The sequence below is a fragment of the Phascolarctos cinereus genome, unplaced genomic scaffold (genome assembly GCF_003287225.1).
Source record: "Phascolarctos cinereus isolate Bilbo 61053 unplaced genomic scaffold, phaCin_HiC Scaffold_2;HRSCAF=192, whole genome shotgun sequence".
Lineage (NCBI taxonomy): Eukaryota > Metazoa > Chordata > Mammalia > Diprotodontia > Phascolarctidae > Phascolarctos > Phascolarctos cinereus.
In genome coordinates, this window is record NW_027555625.1 from 315,674,863 (window position 1) to 315,695,214 (window position 20,352).

The window sequence follows — 20,352 nt, forward strand, 5'->3', positions numbered from 1 at the left end:
GCTGGAGAAAGAGATGGCAAACCACTCCAGTATCTTTGCCAAGAAAACCCCAGATGGGGACATTAAGAGTTGGACATGACTGAAAATGACTGAGTAACAACTTTCTGACTCCAGGCCCAGTGCCCTATCCATTAAACCTTCCAGCTACCCTGACTATATGCTAGCAACTGGAGATACAGAAGCAATAATGGAATGATGCTTGCTCTCAAGAACCTTGTAGTCTACTTACATATATAAATATAGACAGAATACACACATAATAAATATAAGATATTTAGAAGGGAGAGCATTAGTGGCTGAATCAGTAAATGTTTCACATGGAAGGGAATGTTTGAGCTGAATATTAAAGGAAACTAGGGTTTCTAAGGGACCTGATTTAAGAAGGGAGGGCAGGCCAGGCATGGGGCACAGCTACTGCAAAAGTACAGAGAGAGGAAATGGAATATTATGTATGGAGAACAGCAAGAAAGCCAGTTTGGCTGGACAGTAGAGTTTGAGAAGGGGAGATCCGATAAAATAATATAGGAATGTGTGAGGAGACAGAGATCTGTTTCAGCGGGAGGGGTCAACTTCTCAGCCCCTGAGCTAAATCTCGGAAGGAGATAAGTATTCTGAGAGGCAGAACTGTGGAGGGAATATATTCTAGGCATGAGGGACGGTCTGTACGGAGGGGTGGCATGGAAGAGTGTATTTAGGGAATAGCAGCTAGTCCAATTTGAATGCAATATAGAATAGTGGTGGTGAGTAATGTGGAGCAAGGCTGCCAGAGTAGGTCAGGGATGGAGGGTCATCTAGTCAGCCACTAAGCATTTATTAGGTGCTTACCTTGTCACGTCAACAAGCCAACACACCTTTATTAAGCACCCGGGTTTGTCCTCAGCACTGTGCTAAGATACTGGAGATACTAAGAAAGGGGAGAATAGTCTTTGCCCTCAGGAGTTTACAAAGTAATGGAGATATTATGAGCCAAGAAAGGTGCTAAGTACAGGCTTTTGTATTTGTTTCTAGAGGAAATAGGGAGCCAATGGTAGTCTATGAGTAGGGCAGTCTAGGCAACTCTAGGCCATCTACTGTACCATCTCACTTCCTCTGAAGGTTTATCAGTTGCATATTTAATTATGATGCCGAGTTTATAACAACTTTTTTTCTTGTTTTTTTTTTCCTTTCTTTTTTTTAGGCAATTGGGGTTAAGTGACTTGCCTAGGGTCACACAGCTAGTAAGTGTCAAGTGTTTGGTCTGAGTCCGCATTTGAACTCAGGTCCTTCTGACTTCAGGGCCGGTGCTCTATCCACTGTGCCACCTAGCTGCCCCTTTCTCGTTTTTTTTTTTTGTTTGTTTCCTCATGGTTCCTCCTCCCTGCCCCCATATTGGAATCCTATCCTGTGACAGAGTAAAATGCCTTTCATTTACTAACTTTAGCCCTAGAGAGCACAGAAGAGATCTGAGGATGAAATAATGGGAGCAGCAGAGAGGATCCCAGCCTTTTAGTGCTAGAAAAATAGCTGCAACTAGGGCAAGGCAATCAGGGCTTTTCCCCAAGGGCACCAAAATTGGAAGCTGTGCTAACAATACTTGTATTCCTTTAGCAACAGATATAGGAATAATAATACTCAGCACCTGGTTAACACAGAAATAAATAGTTAATACAGAACACCATCAGAGTCCCCTCTCCCCAAAAGCAGGCTACCTACCCAGCAGTGGCCTTAAGGTCTATAAGAACTGCAAAGCAGTTTTTTTTTTTGTCACAAAGTGGATTCTGTCTGGGTGGTGATGGTAAGTGTGATATAATTAAAAAATACATTAAATTTTTCCCAGGAGTAGAGAGAGCGATGGGCAAAATAGTCTTCTACAACGGCATTAAGTTTATGAGTGAAAGGATGTTTCTGTGGCCTAACCGTGCTTAGGGTTACCTGATCGGAAGAAGTGGGCATTAGAGGGATTTTGGTTAGGTAATAGGAAGAACTTTCTCATTAGAAGAAAGAATGGGACACATAGATCCAGATGTCCAAGTGGTGTCTTGGGACTTTGGGACTTTAATGAATGAATGGAATAAAAAGCATTCATTAATAGCTTTCTATGTGCCAGGCATTGTAATAAGTGCTGTGGATAAAAAAAAAAAAAAGCAAGCTAGTGCCTTCCCTTAAGGAGTTTAATGGGGAAGATATTACGTATAGTGGTCAGGAAGAAAGTGTTTTGGACAGGGAAGTCGAGAGGATGATGAGTGGATGCAGAGCTATTGTTTGACATGTCTTTTATTGGTATGGTTATGTTGCTTTGATTATGACTTCCAGAGCAAGAGATAGAAAGGGATTAGGTTATTATTTGCCTTGTGGCCTGGTATGAAGTCAGCCAGGATACAGCAGTGTAGGGCCTGGGTTAGGCTAGGAAGTTCCTGAAAGTTTGGGCAGGCAACTTCCCTTCCTAAAGGGCATCAGTGCAGCTCTGCGCCACCCAGGGGAATCTCTGAAATGCCCTTCCACCAAGAACTGTAACTAGCACCTTTGTCACCTGGGGCAAGGAAATCTCAAGATACCCTCAAACAACTTTTTTTTTTTTTGGCTAAGCAATGGGGTTAAGTGACTTGCCCAGGGTCACACAACTAGTAAGTATCAAGTGTCTGAGGCCACATTTGAACTCGGTTCCTCCTGACTCCGGGGCCAGTGCTGTATCCACTGTGCCACCTAGCTGCCCCCTCAAACAACATTTAAAGACAAATTCAAGGATTGTTTGGGGGAAGGGAACTTTGGACTTTGAGACAAGAATCTTAGGGTGGGAGAGGCCCTTGGACACTGAGGCATAGAGGGAGACTGAAATTCCCAATATGCCTGAGTCTAAGGCCTCTGATGGGTGGGGAAACGGAAGGAAGGGAGGAGGGAGTGGAACTCTGCTGGTTTTCTACCTTAACTAATTAATTTTGCTAATTAGGAGCTAAGCTTGGTTGTTTCTAAGTCTGCTGCTAAAGGAATACAAGTATTGTTAGCATGGCTCCCAATTTTGGTGCCCTTGGGAAAAGCCCTAATTGCCTTGTCCTAGTTACAGCTACTCTTTCAGCACTGGATGGCTGGGATCCTCTCCCCTGCTTCCATTGTTTCATCTTCAGAATCTGCTGTGCTTTCTAGCTGTAAAACTTTCTCATTTTAAGTTCTTCTGGTTCTTTGCCTGTTTTGCTTCTTATCCTTTGCCATGGAAACTTACCCTGCATTTCTCCCATAGGCCCTGGAAACTCTGCCCTCAGATCAACCTTTGCTGATCACATTGAAAGTAAAGGAAGCACCAGCATTCTTACTGAAGACTGGGAAAGCCTCTGTGTCGCTCACTGCGGCTATGGAGGTGCTGGTTTACCACTCCCATGGGACCCTATTTTCACTGGATTTGGTGAGCACCTACCCTTTTTGCTTTTCTGGAATCACAGACCAGAAAACATCTGAGCTGAGCTGACAGTGGCAAATGTGGAAAAGTCATAGAGTTTATAATCTGAGGATTTGGGTTCAAATCTTGACGATCCTACTTAGCAGGGTCATCACTACCACCACCACAGCTGCTGGTGGATTGGGAGTCAGAGGACCCCAGTTGAGTTTCATCATTATCATTTATTGTCTGTGTGATCTTGGGAAAGTAATTTAATCTCTCTGAGCCTCAATTTCTTCATGAGGATAATATTCATTGCACCACCTGCATCATAGGTTTTTGCCATAAAAGTTTATTGTAAACCTTAAATTTCTCTATGTGTGTGTTATTGTTACTACTGCATAATAATTGTTATTACTGAAAATAATGATGACAATAACAACAATAAGAGTAATAATAGCAGTATAGTCCACTTGAGAGGTCCAACACTGATTTCAGCAAGGCTCACCACAGGATGTCTGGATTCCTCCTTGAGAATGACCTTCAGGGGCCAACTTACAGATGCCCAGGAATCAGGGCTTCAAGCCCAATTATAGAGCCTCTTAGATTGAAGGATTGTTCAGGCAGGAATATGTGCTGGATGATAGCCAATGTGCAGTGAGGGAGCAGAGGAGTGAGCAAGGGTCAGAAAAAGGCTCTAGAAATAGAATAAAAAATGTCAGAACTAGAAGAGACGTTAGTACATAGAAAGTTAGAGCTGAAAGTAATCTTAGAAACCAGGTAATCCAACACCTTCATTTTGAGGATGGGGAAAACAAAACCTCAAGGCATAATAATAGCTAGCACATGTGTGTGTGTGTATGTATATGTATATGCACATATATCTTTAAGGTTTGCCAAGAGTGTTACAAATACCTCATTTAATTCTTACAACAACCCTGAGAAGTATTTGCTATTAATATCCCTATTTTACAGATGGGGAAAGTAAAACAGATAGAGGTTAAATAATTTACCCAGGGTCACACAGCTAGGAAGTAGCGGAGGTCATATTTGAATGCAAGGCTTCTTGACTTCAGGACCAGTGTTCTATCCACCAACTCACCTAGTTGCCTTTCTTACTAGGAAATTAAATAACTTCTTATAAATTAGTATCAGAGCTAAGATCTCCTGATTCCAGCTCAGGACTTTTTCCACTCTATCACAATCCCGGAATTTATAGCCTTTAAATCCCTTTGTATTAAAAAATTTTCACATACAAGGATTTTTTTTCTTTCACCTGGGAAATTATCATGGGGTTGGAGGGATAGCAGGAAGGATTTACTAATTAAGATCAATCAGAGAACTGACACAGAGGAAGGTAAGTAGAACCGGGAAGACAATTACTCAATAGCAGCAATGTTGTAAATGGAAAGAAAAAAAAAGAGGGAGAAAAGAAGAAAGGAAGGAAGGAAGAAAGAACAGAACAAATGAAGGAAGAAAGAAAGAAACTTAAGGCTACATAAATCAAACTTGTTCCCAGAGATAAGGAAGTGCATTTTCCCACCTTTCTTTGTAGAAGTGAAGAACTATGGGTATGGATGTTGCATGTACTATTACACAAAGTTGATGTATTGGTTAGTTTTGCTGAACAGCTATTTTTCTCTTTTAAAAAAAATATATTGTTTTTAAAATGAAGCATGACTTGGTAGATAGGCAAAAGAGAGAGACATTTAGAAAGGAAGGTTGGATAAAAACAAAAGTTATCAGCAAAAAAGGGACTGAAACATCATTCAGAGAGAAACAGTTGACATAAAATTCAACTTTTATGCATATATTCTGTAAAGTGAAGGATGCCTATTCTATTTTTTTTCCATTCAATTTCAGCACACTGAAAACTGACAGAGGATTAGATTAATGTTGCTTTTACATTTTTTTCATCCAGGTCCTGACACTGAGTGCTCAGCTAGCTACCTCAGCAACTAAACTACACTTGTCCCTCTCTCTGGAACGGTAATGAGGCAGACTTTATCTTCTCCTTGGTGTGCTGTTAAATATAGATGAACTTGCATTATCCACCTCACAGTGCCTTTTCAATAGAAGTGGAAAGGAACTTAGAGATCATCTATTCCAATTCTTTTATTTTACAGATGAGGAAACTGAGACCCAGGGAGGTAAATCACTTGTCTAGAGTCACAGAAAGTGAAAGCCAGGATTCAAAACCAGGTCAAAAGACCTGGAAGGGGGGTGAGTCAGAGAGAGGACTTTTGGCGGGGTGGGTCCTTCAGAGATAGAGGGACCAGTGCTCTTTTTACTTCCTCATATTAGAGGCTTAACCAGGGTTTATTTATTGTAATTGAATTAAGCTCTTCAGAAGCAATCATCAGGAAATACATTTCTGGGTCTATGATTGCAGAATAATGTCTGTTCATTCATTTTTACCTGTTATTGTTTATAACTTCTGATGTAGGTAGGTAATATCATCCCCATTTTGCAGATTTGGAAACTAAGACCCAAAGAAGGGAAATGACTTGCTCATGGTCACACATCTGGCAAGTATTAGGACTTGAACCCATGTCTTCTGACTTAAAATCAGTTGCCTCTTCTATTACACTGACCTACATTCCATTGCTGTTAGTATTGAGAGTATACTTTCTCTTTTGCACAGTCTTAGCTCCCATTTGTTATCTTTTTTCTACGATAAAAATATTGGTGTTCCTACAGTCTATTAAATATCTCTCAACTGGTGGCAGACTGATTGCCAAGACAGTAGGTCAGATTGAACACAGTTAATACTTGGCTATGCCTTTATTTTTTCTCCAAATATTACCTCATTTTATCCTCACAAAAGCCTTGGGCAGTAGGTGCTATTATTATTTGCATTTTACAGATGTGGAAACTCAGGCATACAGACTTGCCCAGTAGTAAATAGCTACAAAGTTGCCTGAGGCCAGATTTTTGAACTCAGGTCTTCCTGGTTCCAAGTATAGTGGGCTTTTGAGTTTCCTTCCTTATGTCTTTAAGATATAACATCTGAGCCTGAAAATTTAGTCCCGTCTCCAGACAGACTGATTGATATATATATATATATATATATATAACATTATAAACATATAGATATTATATCGTATATATTATATATGTGTTTTATATATGTACATCGAGAATATGTATATGTAATGTACACATCAGTCTGTATATAAAATGTTATAATCTCTTTTTATAAATTATACATACATACATGCATATATATATCTATATCTATAGATATAGATATAGATATATATTGCCACAAAGATTGTACTGATTGACATTTCATGTATTAAGGCACAATCTTCAGCTATTTAAGTGGCTGGGATGGTCCAGTCTCTTACCCTGCATTGATTCATTGCTCTTTCTAACTGAATCTAACCTCAAGACTGAGAAACATAGACTGTCAGAACTGGAGGGACCTTAGAATACAGAAGGTCAGAATTGTAAAGACCTTAGAACAGAGAATGTCACATCTGTTTTTTTTTTTTTTTGGCTAGACAATGGGGTTAAGTGACTTGCCCAGGGTCACACAGCTAGTAAGTGTCAAGTGTCTGAGGTCGGATTTGAACTCAGGTCCTCCTGACTCTAGGCCTGATGCTCTATCCACTGTGCCACCTGGCTACCCTGAGAATGTTACATCTGGAAGGGACCTTAGAATCTACCATATCAGAGTTAGAAGAATCCAAGAATACAGAATTTGGAATTGGAAGGTTCCTCAGTACATAATAATCAGCAGTGTCAGGCATGGGAGAGACCCTACAAACCATCTAGTTTAATTCCCTCATTTTATAGAGAAGGAAATTAAAGTTGAGAAGAGAAGTGACTACCCCTAGCATCATTGTAAGCTAGTGACAGAGCCCAGGCTGGAGTCCAGGTCTCCTGACTCTCAGTCCAGTGCCCTGGTCAGCACATTGGTCATGCTACCTCTTATTATTCTTGATTTGGTGACTGGCCCTGAGAATCCGGGCCTGACTGTGCTTTGGGTGGACTGCTCTGGCCTTGGTTCTGATTAGAACCCTAGGAAAGAGGAAAGGCTTATGGTGATAGCCACGGGAGATCCTGGGGTCAGGGAAGTACAGGTTGGGATGTTCAATGCTTTGGGACTTTCCCTCCAGCCCTGATTCTGTGATTCTTTAATTCTGCTATGAAGATATTCAGTGCCCAGGAATATACTTGACTTGGTGAAGTGGCCCCAAAACTTGGGTATTTGTCTCTCTTTTTCAAAAAAAGAGATGGTTGCGTGTGACTGTTAGAGTTAGACTGGACTGACTAGATGAGACCCCCTGCACCTTTTATTCTAGTGTCTTGGCTATGAGGCAGCTAAGTGGGGGCAGTGGTTAGAGTCCTGGGTCTGGAATTAAAATTTAGCCTTAGATACTTATTAGCTGTGTGACCCTAGTCAATCCACTTAACCTCTGTTTGCCTCAGTTTCCTGATCTGTGAAATGAGGATAATAATAGCCCTACTTTTTAGGGTTGTTGTGAGGATCAAATGAGATAATATTGGTAATTACTTAGCACAGTATGTGGCGCCCAGTAGGTGTTTAATAAATGCTGGCTTCCTTCCTTCTTCCTTTCTCCTCTCCCTCCCCTCCCTCCCTCCCTTCTTCCTTCACACTGGACTTCCTTCACTATGGCTATGAAGATCCTCTTTTCCCACTTCTCCCCCACCCAGCTCTCATTAGCTCACACTCAAATCCCCCTCTCCAGATTTCTTGTCTTAGACTGGCCCCAAATAGCCTGTTGCCCCAGCACATTTGACCTTTCCACCAGCTGAGAAGGTTGTCTGAAGGGGCAGTGCAAAGAAGCAGGTTGATGTTAAGCTGTAGAGAAGAACAATTGGCCTATTCTTGAGTTAGGGTCTTGTTTACACCTCAACTCTAATGGAAGGTGTGTGGATGTCAGACTTCCTCTCTTTAAACTCCTGGTTAGAAAGTTATAATTGTTAATTGACACAGCCCCATTTTCTACCCTTTCCCAAATCTCCTGCGCCTCAAGGTAATGGTTCAGGTGATAAGCTAATCCCAACCAATGTGTTCTCAGAAGATCAGCTACTCCCTCCCAAGGCATTTAATACTTTAACCCTTAGCAAGGAGGTGACATTTTCTGTTAGAGCTGAAAGGGACCTCAGAGATCGCCTAGTCCAGAAGTTCTTAATCTGGGATCCTTGAACTGGGACATGTATTTCAAAAAATGTCTTTATAACTGTATTTCTATATGATTGGTTTCTTTCCTATTCCTATGTATTTTAATTATATACATTTAAAGACATTATGTGAAGGGTCTGTAGGCTTTACCGGACTGCATGTATGTGTGTATGTATACATACACACACACACACACACACACACACACACACACACACAGAGTTAAGAACCCTAATGGTACATTCCCTTCATTTTTTACAGAGCAGAAGCCTGTGGCCCAGAGGTCATACAGTGAATTAAAGGCAGGGCTATCTCTTCCAGTGACAGGGACAAGAGCATAGAGGAAATATTCTAAGAGAAACTCCTCTCAGATCATACCCTCTCTATCTCCGAACCAGCCACAATTTCCCTGCCCCATTCCTTTTCTTTTTCTCTCTTTGTCTCAGAACCAAGACGATTTGTCCTTCTCTAGGCCCCAACAAAAGGAAAACAATTCAAGTTGGCCATTGTGGTCAGTGGTCTACGACTGCCCACTCTTCTCTTTCCTTTCTCCGCACCCTTCCTTGTTTCTCTGGGCTGTGGAGGTCAGTTGGAAATAATGATGGACTTGGAGTCAAGAAATCTGGGTTCAATTCTTTGCTCTATCATTTCTTAGCTATGTGACCTCGGGCAAGTTATTGTCTATTGGGCCTGGAGTCAGGAAGACCTAGTCCAACCCAATCCAATAAACCTTAAGTGTCTACTATGTACCAGGCATTGTGCTAAACATTAGGGTCCAGTTAATAAAAAGAAAGACAGTCCCTGCCCTCCCTGCCCTGAGTTCAAATCCAGCTTCAGACACTTACTAGCTAGCTGTGTGACCCTGGATAGCCAACTCATTTCACGTCTGTCTGCCTCAGTTCCTCCAAGTCTAAAATGGGGATAATAACAACCCATGCCTCCCAGATGAGATGATATGGTGCTGAGAACATTGTAGGCATTTAATAAATGCTTCTTTCCTTCCTTCTCTGGGCCTCAGTTTTCTTATCTATAAAATGAAAGGTTTGGACCAGATGATCTCTAATCTCCCTTATAAGAATAAAGTTTTAGAGGACTTTATGAGTTTGGAGGAAGCCCCAAGGCCAACATTCTGCTTTATCAACTCTCTCCTATTTTCTCCTTGGGAGACCTAGACACACAATCCATAACCCTTCAATGTCTCTCTTCATCCCTGCAGGCTCAGTGCCAAGCTGGTTTCTTCCTATGCTGCTAACTTTGATGTAAGTTCTTGGGGAAGGCCATGGGGTTGAAAGGGAGTGGGCCATCCCTGGATCCATCCCAGAAATGCCACAGATTGCTTATGTGAAGGGATAGGCTTAGCCACATAGTCCCTGCTGTTTCAGCTCCACTAATCCCAAACTCAGGCAGAGCATATCCTTGGGGTTCAGAGAGTCAGAGTACAAGCACTTTGAGGGCCTGAGCTGCTACTGGGAAGGGAGTCAGGGACCCAGCAGGCTTAAGGAAGCAGCTGCACCCCAGCTGATGCCAAGTGTCTCAAAAACATCCACGGTAAGCTTTCTCCTCCTCCCATCTTTGCCCCATCTTCTACCCTTTGGGGAGTATCTTTTTCCCTTTTAAAATTACTGTTTGTGTATATTGTGACTTGAAGTCCCTGGAATAATTTTTTGGGGGGGCAGTTTGGGCCAATGGATGCCTTGGTTCCATTGCAGACCTCCATAGCCTATCACATCAATTCTCTCAAATAACTCACAACAGTTCCCTGAAAGAGACATGTCTGTTATCATGTCCATTTTACAGAAAAGGAAATTAAGACCCACAGAATGACCAAGTCAAGGGTTAAAATTCAACTCAAACTTAGGACTTACAACTTCTAGTCAAGCATCTTTTCTACCGCAGCAGGCTGACAGTCCCTTTTAACTCTGGATAGAACATGGATATTTGATGTAGAGATTAGCTGGGATTCTTGAGTGCTGCAATTAGGCAATCCTTGGAAACTTGAAAGAGGAAGCTCTAGAACCACTAAAAACTCTGACTCTATAGAATGAGGAACTTGTTACCTCTAGGAAGCTCAGGGTGAAGAATGAACAGATTTTAGAAAGCTATAGATAAATGATGATGGTAGATCTCTGGTGGTTTTTTTAAAAAAATGGTCAGATTTTGGATGGCAGCTGTGCCCTTAGAACCAATGGTTATAGAAGACAAATACTACCTTTTGTAGCATCATTCATTCTTCATTCATTCATTTGACAAACATTAAATGCTTGCTGCGTGATCACCACTGTGTTATGTGCTGGGGATACAAAGAACAAAAGCAAAAATAGTGCCTGCCCTTAAGGAATTTACGTTCTAATTAAGGAGACAAGATGTATGTGTGCAGGTAAATAGAAGCTACATACAAAGCAGATAAACCTTAGAGGAGAAGGCTTTATCAGCTGGGGTAGGGGTGGGCATGGGGAGAATGACCAAGAAAGGACTTCTGCAGCATTTTAGCTGAGACTTCAAGATATCAATCCATCCTAAGAACTGGAGGGGAAGAGGGAGGGTATATTACACATGGGGGACAGCTATTGAAAGGCAGAAGGATCAATGGGCATTGAAGACTAGCAAGTGGGCCAACGTGGCTCAATTGTTGAGTATGTAAGGAGAAGTAATGTGAAAGAAGACTGGAAAATTAGGGAGGGGCCAGCAGTGAAAAGCTCTAAATGCTAGAGGAATTTATAATTCATCTTAGAGATAATAAGGAACCACTTGAGTTTATTAAGTATGTAGAGGTGATATGGTCAGACTTGAATTTTAGGAAAACCATTTTTTATAGCTGTGATGGATGGATTGGAACCTAAAGAAACTTGAGGCTGGGAGACTAGTTAGAAGGCATATGCCTATGTAAATATATGTATATATATATATGTATATATATATGTATATACACATATATATATACATATATATGTATATATATATGTGTGTGTGTATATATATGTATATATATACACACACATAGATACATATAAATGCCTTCTAACTAGTTTGCCATATATATGTACATACATACATACATATGTACATGTATATTTTTTTTGTTTTCCATTGGAGGGGTGAGGTAGAAGAGAGAGAGAAAATAAATGCTTGTTAATTGAAAAAAAATAATAAAAAAGGCTATTGCAATAGTCCAGTTAAGGGAGGATCAAGGCCTGAACTACAGCAGTGGCTGTGTGAATGGAGAGAAGGGAATATATGTGAAAAATATTGTGGAGAAAGAAATGAGATTTGGCAACTGATTGGATATTGTGGGGTGAGCAAGAGGGAGGAGTTGAGGATGATACTGGGTCACTGGAAAAATGGTGGTTCCCTCAACAATATTAGGGAAGTTTAGAAAAGAGATAAGTTTTAGGGAAAAGATAATATAAAATATTGTCCCAGTTAGGACTGGACCATGGAAGTGAGTTGAATGGGGAAGGGATCAAGGGTGATCTTGAAACATCCATAGTCTATAGGTCATATAAAAGTGCAAGGTTGCTACAGCCTTTTTCTTTTTAAACAACAACCCTGTGGGTTTGGTAGTTTCAGGAATGTTTGTGCTCATTTTATGGAGGAAGAGCCCACGATTCAAAGAGGGGGAGTCACGTGCCCATGAGTGGGCACACTGTTAGATGTCATTTGTCTAGGAAGCCTCAGAGCTGAGACCGGAATCGAGGTACTCACACAGGGTCTAATATGCTATTAATGTACCTGGAGAAGCTCCCCTAAGGTAGCCCAGATCACTGGGCTGTTGGCTGGATAGAGGCAGAGGGACCTCTATCTCTTTGCCTGTGGTGATGGCTCCTGACAGGACCAGCGGCAAATGTACTGAGCTTCTAATGCACAGAATGGGCTGCACATTAATGGAGGAAAGGAGATGATGGAACCTTTGCCATGCCTGCCAACCCCTCTGTGTGCTCTATTTCAGGTGTCACATCTAGAAGAGTGGCTCAGTGATGTCATGCGGGAGGCCTACCTGCCAAAGCTCAATGGTATGGAGTGTCTGACCTCCTCACCTTGCTTTTCAGCTCTGTGTGGCCCTCCCTCCCTTTCGCTTGTTGCTGCTAGTTAAGGCTCTGCCCCACAGCTCTTCACTAGTCTGATAGCAGATGCCTTTGGTATGCATTAATCAGCACAGCCTGGGGTTGATCTCTCTTTACAGGCAGTTTGTTACATGACTGCAACAAATTCAAGTCTTGACCTACAACCCATAGATGAATAAAACCAATGTGATCTCTCATGAGACTCCCAACTCTGCCTCCTCACACAGGCAGGATTTACCTTCTGGCAATTGGTCAATCAACACAAATTTATTAAGTACTTATTGTATGCCAGGAACTGTAACAGATGTAAAAGGTACAAAGGTGAAAGTGAAATAGAAAAAAAAATGTATACATATAACTATATACAGAATATATACATATCGAATGCAAGACAGTTTGTGGAGAGAGGGGAGGAAAAGGTTCAGGAAAGTTCTCATGTACAAAGGGGCTTGAGCTGAGTCTTAAGGCAACAAGAGATTCCAAAGGCTAGGCAATGGGGTTAAGTGACTTGCCCAGGGTCACACAGCTAGTAGGTGTTATATATCTAAGGCTGGATTTGAACTCAAGTCCTCCTGAATCCAGGGCTGGTGCTCTATCCACTGTGCCACCTAGCTGCCCTGGTACTTCATTTTAAACATTGCCTATACATTTACATATACCATAAATAAACGACCTGGACAAATGAATGGTAAGTGACTACAGATTGTGGGGGTGCATATTCCCTTCTGAGTCTATGCACTCACCTCCTCTCATCGACAGCTCCTATACCATCAGAGGGGCTAAACTGACCCCAGGTTTCACCTTTTACTGAGTGACTGATTTACTAAGATGTGTCTTCCTGCAGAAGACAGTCATTCGCCTTAACATGGCACTAATCCATTAGGATGGCATAATCTCTGAGTCATATTTCCAACAGATGGATGAGTTATGTTAAGTTGGCTACACTCATCGCATTAGGGCCCAAGGTCACAGACTGTGGTCCACACTGTGTCTTTTGGACAGAGCAAAGCTAAGCCAAGTAGAGATCAAACGCTCTTTTGTATGGAGTTTTAATCCACTGGACCAGCCAGTTACACTCATGTAAATGACAACATCTCTCACTTACATTATTCTGTGGCTCTGAGTTGAAAGAGTTTTACAAACAATCACTTCCTCTGTCCTCCTTGTGAAATAAGGTGAGTGGTGTGATTTGTCCCTATTTTACAGAAGAGGAAAATGAGCCCTGTAGATGGAAATTGACTGTCTTGAGGTCATTCAAAGAGTCAGTGGAGAGGCAGGAGAAGGATTTGTCTCCTTGTTCAGGCCTCTGACAATTAGACTCAGCAGTTAACTTGCTGCACATTTCAGTTAATGTCTCATCTCCTAATTCTTTACAGTGAATTTGGAAGTAGGCATCCCTCTGCCTAAGATCCTCAATGTCAACTTTGCAAATGCGACTCTGGAGATCATTGAGGTAAGTAAGACCTTGAGAATAGATTTCACCTGGATGGGCTTTTCATGTTACTTTAGAGAGTAATACCTCACAATTCACTCCCTGATGCAGTTAAGGTGGGGCAGTGGATAGATCACAGGACTTGGTGTCAGGACAGACCCTTACTAGCCGAGAGAAGATGGTCAGGTCACTCAACCTCTCTGTGTCTCGGTTTCCTCATCTGTAAAATGGGGATAATTGTACCTCACTCCTAGGGTTGTTGTGAGGATCAAATGAGTTCACATACATAAAGGACTTTGCAGACCTTACACTGTACAAATGCTACCTGTTATTATTAGCTGTTCCTTTTGAACACAAAGCAGTTTCTCCTCCATTTTCTATTTTGATCTTCATAATAGCCATGCTCTGAGGTGGGCAGAAAGGCAGGGATCACTGTTCTCATTTTATAGATGGGAGTAGTGAAGGGAAAGTGCTTCATAAACCTTAAAGGATTACACAAATGTGACATTATCATCATTATTATTGTAGTTTTTGCATCAGAAAGAAAACTGGCCTTGGCATCAGAGAACTTGTTTTAGAATCTTGGCTCCAATACTTCTTTTACCTTCTGACTTTGGGTAGCTTACTTAATATTCTGACCTGTTAATAAGGAAGTTGGATTAGATTCTTTCTAAAGTTTTTTTCCCCAGATCTAAATATTATGATACCATTAATAATGATTAATCAACAAACACATATTCAGTAATAATAACAGTATCAGGGTCATGTAGCTGGTAAGTAACAGAGCCAGGACCTGAACCCAGGCCTCTCAGTACATGTCCATCTGCTCTGAGCACCTACTATGCCCCTGGTCCTGTGCTAGGCACAGTGGGGGGACCTGAGAAAGAGAAAGCAAAAAGGGAACCAATCAATAGTACTGAATTAATTTACTAGGATCACTTAATAATCATTTCCTGAGCGCCTCTTATGTGATGGGGAATGCTGGGGGCAGGGTAGTGGTCCTAGAAATGAGTAAGGCATAGTGTCTGTTATCACTGAGCTGTTGAGTCTGTTGAGGGGTCAATGAAAAAGTGTCTGGGAGGAGGGAAGGGAAATTTAATGGTTCTGTGCTTAATCAATCCTTCCAGAATGCTGTCTTGCTGACTGTGCCTTCACGAGGCTGAGGGGATGGAGGAATCCCCAGGGCTTTGCTACTTTCTGAAGATACGGGTGAAGCCCTCGTGCCTTCCTGGTTTCCTCTTATTCTGAATCTCTTGTGGACCTCAGAGTAGATAAAGAAGAAATCAACCCATGGTGTCTCAGGCCAGCACTTCATGGTTTTATGACCCTTTGGCAATGATGCCTATTCTAGCTCTCTCAGGCTCTTCCCCAAGAAGGTCTTTTAGGACATGGGGTCCAGTTGGGAGAGTGTTCAGAGTTTACCCCCTGCAGGTACTCTCATTTCAATAAAGCATTCTACTATTTCTTCATTCCCTGACTGATTTTTTTTTCTTTGACCATACTCAGTTCTCTGGCTCTCTTCTTCCCTTCCTGGTAATCCAGCAAAAGGATTTGGAGAGTGGGATGAGAATTTCCAGGCTCTGTACTGGCCTCAGATGATATGATCAATTCTTGATGGAAAAAAAACATTAACTTGGGGCAGAGAGGTGGCGCAGTGGATAGAGCACTGGGTTTGGAATCATGAAGAGTCATCTTCATGAGTTCAAATCTGGCCTCAGACTATTTACTAGATGTGTGACCCTGGGCTAGTCACTTAACTCTGTTTACCTCAGTTTCCTCATCTATAAAAGGATCTGGAGAAGGAAATGGCAAACCATTCCAGCATCTTTGTCAAGAAAACCCTAAATGGGGTCACAAAGAGTCAGACATGACTGAAACTACTGAGATTATTAGCCTTGGTTAATAATAATAATAACAACAATAAAACTGATTATCTCAAAGTCATTCATATTTAGTTTGGGCAGTGTGTGTGTGTGTGTGTGTGTGTGTGTGTGTGTGTGTGTGTGTGTGTGTATTGGGGGGCAGGGAAGTAGATTTACTTTTCTTGAAGAGAATGGGTATTCACCATGGAGACAAAGGATGGCTATTAATGTAACTGAGTTCTCTTGGGAGGTCATACTTTAGTCCTTACAGCATTTGTAATTTCATCAGCATGGACACACCCTCCTACTGACACAACTCTTCCACCCCAGGTAGATCATTGTTTATGAGAGGCTGTGTCAAAAAGTAAGACAAAAGAAAACAAAAGAAAACACAAAACAAAACCAGACCCTTACAAAACAAAATCATCACTGTGTTGTCAAGGTGCAAATAGTGATGAGTCTTCCTGAATGTAGCTGAAGGTGTGGGACAGTTGACCTGCCTTCTGTCACTGGGCCCATACTCAGAGTCTTCCCAGATTGGAGGGATCTGGTAGAACTTATGTTTCACTGTCACCGCCTTGGGGAGTACCCTTCAGACCCTCCACAAGAATTAGAAGACAATTTTAGCAGCAGGAATGATCATGGGACTGAGGACACGAACACTGTGTTTCTAATAAAGGGCTGGCGCTGATCTAGCATTTCAAAAGTTGCCAAGAGCTTTATACAGTTTCCTTTAAGACTCATGATAACCGTATGAGGCAGATTCCATAGATAGAATTGTCTCCATTTTCAAGATGAGAACATTGAAACCCAGAGACTGTAAGTCACTTGCTGGTACCAGGGAAGGTCTTGAACCTTGTCTTGCAAACTCCAAGACCAGCATGTTTAAGTGAAGAGACTTACAGGAAATTTTTTGATCACATATTACATTTTACATGGTTAAATAATACATATATACATGTATACACACAAATAAATACATATATACAATTCAATTGTAAAATAGGTCACAAAGAAATGTTATGGTGCCTTGTACATAATAAAGATACACAATTGCTTCTTATTATATTTTTCCCAAGACCTCATTCTGAATTCTAATTTCCATTGTATGTTTGATGTATATACCCCTACTCCATCTGATAGTAGAGGCCCTTACCATGAACTTCTTCATCAGGCTAGCATTTGTTGCACTTATTTGTAATTGAGTTGAGCACAATGACACAGCCCACTAGACCGTGCAGCCTGCCTCTATAACACAATTCTCACCTTACATACATTTGCATTACACAAATTCAACTTTACATAAAGAATTCTGAAAGAAATCTGCACCTCACAAAAAACACCCATGTTAGTTAAGTTTACTGTATGGTACTGTGCTCTCTCTCCCGCTCTTGCCCCTCGGCTGGGTGCTTCATTCCCCAGCCTCCAAAAAAACCAAACAAGTTAGAAAAAAAGAGATAACCCCCCCACTTCCAAGTGAAAGCAGACAAACAAATTCAGGGAGAGAGTGATGCCTGGGCAGATTGGGGGCTTGGTTGCCGAGAGAGGAGACTTTTGTGCAGCTCCACCTATCCTGTATCTGGCCCCCATGTATCTCCTCCCCTCTCATGTTCTTTAAAAACTCTCTGTAGTCTGTAGTGTTTTATGAGTATAAAACACTTTTTCACCCATTTCTTCATTTAATCCCTGTAAGGGAAAATAGAATAGGTGTTGTCATACCCATTTTACAGATGAAGAAACTGGGGCTTGGCTTTGTGATCTTGGGCAAGTAATTTTCTTTCCTTCAGGGACTTTTATAGCACCAAGGAGAATGTCTCTGAATCCTTTATTTTTTCCTACACAGGATACCATTGTTGTCCAAGGATCTAGGGGGTTCCTGGGTGGGAGGCTCAGAGGAAATGAGTCAGACTGCGTAAGCTGCTGGGGTTCAGATTGGCTTTCTGTGCATCCTGGCCTTACTGGTTCCTTGGCTATCTACAACATCTCAGACAAGGCTTTCCTGACTCCTCCCCTTCTAGTGAAGGGGAACTCATGGCCTCCCAAGGCAATCCATTCCAAGTTCTCACTGGGACTAAGTCTTTCCTTACATCGAGCCTAAATTGGCCCCTGTCCTACCTCCACACGTTGCCCCTAGTTCTGTCCATATTGGGCCAAGGAGAACAAGTACAACCCTACTTTTCCTGGGGACGGAGAGTCCAAACTTGAAAGCAAGTCCCTGCTAAGACTTTTTTCAATATTGTCACCCTTCAATTGTAACCCTTCCCAGTGTCCTCCATGAATGCTTTTACCATCCTGGTCTTCCTTCTTGGGATGTACTCTAGGTTGCCTGTGTTCCTCCTCACATGTGGTACCCAGGACTGAACACATTACTTTAGCTGTGAGCTACCCAAGGAAGAATTCTATGTTCTAAGATCCCTTCCAGCTTTAAAAGTTTATGTTCAACATCCTTCCTGCATTGGCAGTCTGTGTTCTGAGGTCTGCTGGAGATCTCATATTCTCTGATTCTTTAATTAAAAAAAAATTTAATAAACACCAGAGAGAGACAGATAAATAGAGACAGAGTAACAAAATAGATAAGAGATAAGAGAGATAGAGATCAGAGACAGAAAGAAAGTGAGAAAAGGAAATGAGAGATCATTTCCACATACAATATAGAAAAGAAATTGAGGATTATATCTGAAAGGATTAATCTCTCTTACAGATACTTTGGATGAGAGATCCACATTCTATCAGCTCTATCATGCAAAAAATATATAACAAATTCAACACATTACTTTCAAAGCTGCCTTATTTGTCTGTATTTCCTTCTGAACTTCCTTTTTATTGTCATCTGTACAGTCGAAATTCTTTAATAACCCTCTTTTCTATCTGTTATGTTTTCTGATTCTAAAGTTTTCCATTTCAGAGATTTCCCTCCCAAACTATATTGCATTCCCCTTCAGTTTTCCTTTTCTGAATCCCACCATGATTATGATGATTTCTAGGTTTCAGACCTTAGAGACCATGTAACCCAATCCCCTCATCTTATAGAGCAAAAAACAGGGCAGAGAAGCAGTTAGATGGTAGAGTGGGTAGAGTACCAAGCTTGGAGTCAGGAAACCCTCAGTATGAATTGATCAATCAATAAACATTTATTAAGTGCCTACTGTGTGCCAGCTGCTGTGTTATACACTGGGGACACAAAAAGAAACAAAAGACCCTCCCTGCCCTCAAGGAGGGCATAATCTAAGAGGGAGGGGTACATGTAAGTAAATATACAAAAAGCAAGCTATGTATTATTTAAATATGAAACTCTGCCTCTGACACTTCGTTCCTGTGTGACCTTGGCCAAGTCATTTAAACTTTCTCAGCTTCAGTTTCTTCCATCTGTTGGACTCAATAGGCTCTAAAATCCCTCCCAGCTCTAAATCCTGTGTTACTGTGAAGTAACTTGCCCAAGGCTATACAAGGAGTAAATGGTGGAGTTTAGACTTGAAGTCACTTTCTCTGACTCTAAATCTGTTTCTCTTTTCCCAACACCATGCCACCTAATAATGCTGATGAAGACAATGATGGCTTAAAATTCTCTCTAGATGCAAAAATGATGCTGAAGAAATGTGAGGATTCAGATAGGAGCTCTGCAGTCACTTCTGTTGGAAGGCAGCGCCGGTGAGTCTCTCTCTCAGGGGCTGAAAACCAAATCCGATTTTGCAAAAACTGCTTGGACAAAGGAGCCGTTCTGACGCTAGGCCACCTAAGCTGCAGATTGCAGATTGCAACCTCTAGCAGCCTAAGTGGCTTGATTGAGGTTGTGCTGGGAGTGGGGCTGGCGCCTTTATCCAAGCTAATCTTCAGGAAAGTCATTTTAGGTATAAGCCTGGAGGATGTAACTCCAAACGCAAGCTTGTTCTTATCAAGGGCCACCAGAAGCCCCAGCAGTCCCGACGGTGTGTACTGTGATGGAATCTGGGTTGATTCTCACTGTAGCAATCTGCAGTGGTCACTGTTATGTAAAAGGACAGAGTGACACCCACCAGATATTGCCACCTTGTTACATTTAACAAGCATGGTGGAATTAAAGAGCTACATAAGACCCTGGAGATTCAAGATCACCTTGGTGCTTCAATTTTGATAGATCTTCTCCAGAGAGGATGCAGGCAGGAGAAATTTTCAGGGGACAAAAGGAGGAGTAGTCATAGCTCTTAATAAATAATACTTGTCTTAGGTCACCCTGGGGCAAGTGATTTCGCTTTTTTGAGCTTCAGTTTCCTCATCTGTAAGATGGAGATAACAATGCTTGCATTACTATCTTACAGTTTCTATTCCTAATTGCCACTAACCCAGAAGGCTGCAAGTGGAGCACTTTGTAGATTTGAAAACAACAATATAGCTTTGAGGAACCATCATCATCATCATCATCTTCATCATCATCACCACCACAGCAATGTGTTGTCATATTTGTCTGATCTTTTCTACATCCTTAAAAGAGGGGCAAAGATTATGCGTTTGACAGC

At 41.6% G+C, this 20,352-nt stretch overlaps 1 protein-coding gene across 1 annotated transcript in view; it reads left to right on the forward strand.

Moving 5' to 3' along the window:
- Positions 1-15,466, forward strand: part of BPIFB3 (BPI fold containing family B member 3) — a 33,133-nt gene extending 17,667 nt beyond the window's left edge. The window contains exons 10-15 of the mRNA XM_020990535.2: positions 3,215-3,376; positions 5,271-5,338; positions 9,721-9,763; positions 12,451-12,514; positions 13,942-14,018; positions 15,125-15,466. Of these exons, the coding sequence (XP_020846194.1) occupies positions 3,215-3,376; positions 5,271-5,338; positions 9,721-9,763; positions 12,451-12,514; positions 13,942-14,018; positions 15,125-15,160 (450 nt within the window). The 3' untranslated portion in view covers positions 15,161-15,466. The remainder of the gene's footprint in view (positions 1-3,214; positions 3,377-5,270; positions 5,339-9,720; positions 9,764-12,450; positions 12,515-13,941; positions 14,019-15,124) is intronic.
- Positions 15,467-20,352: the final 4,886 nt, after the last annotated feature.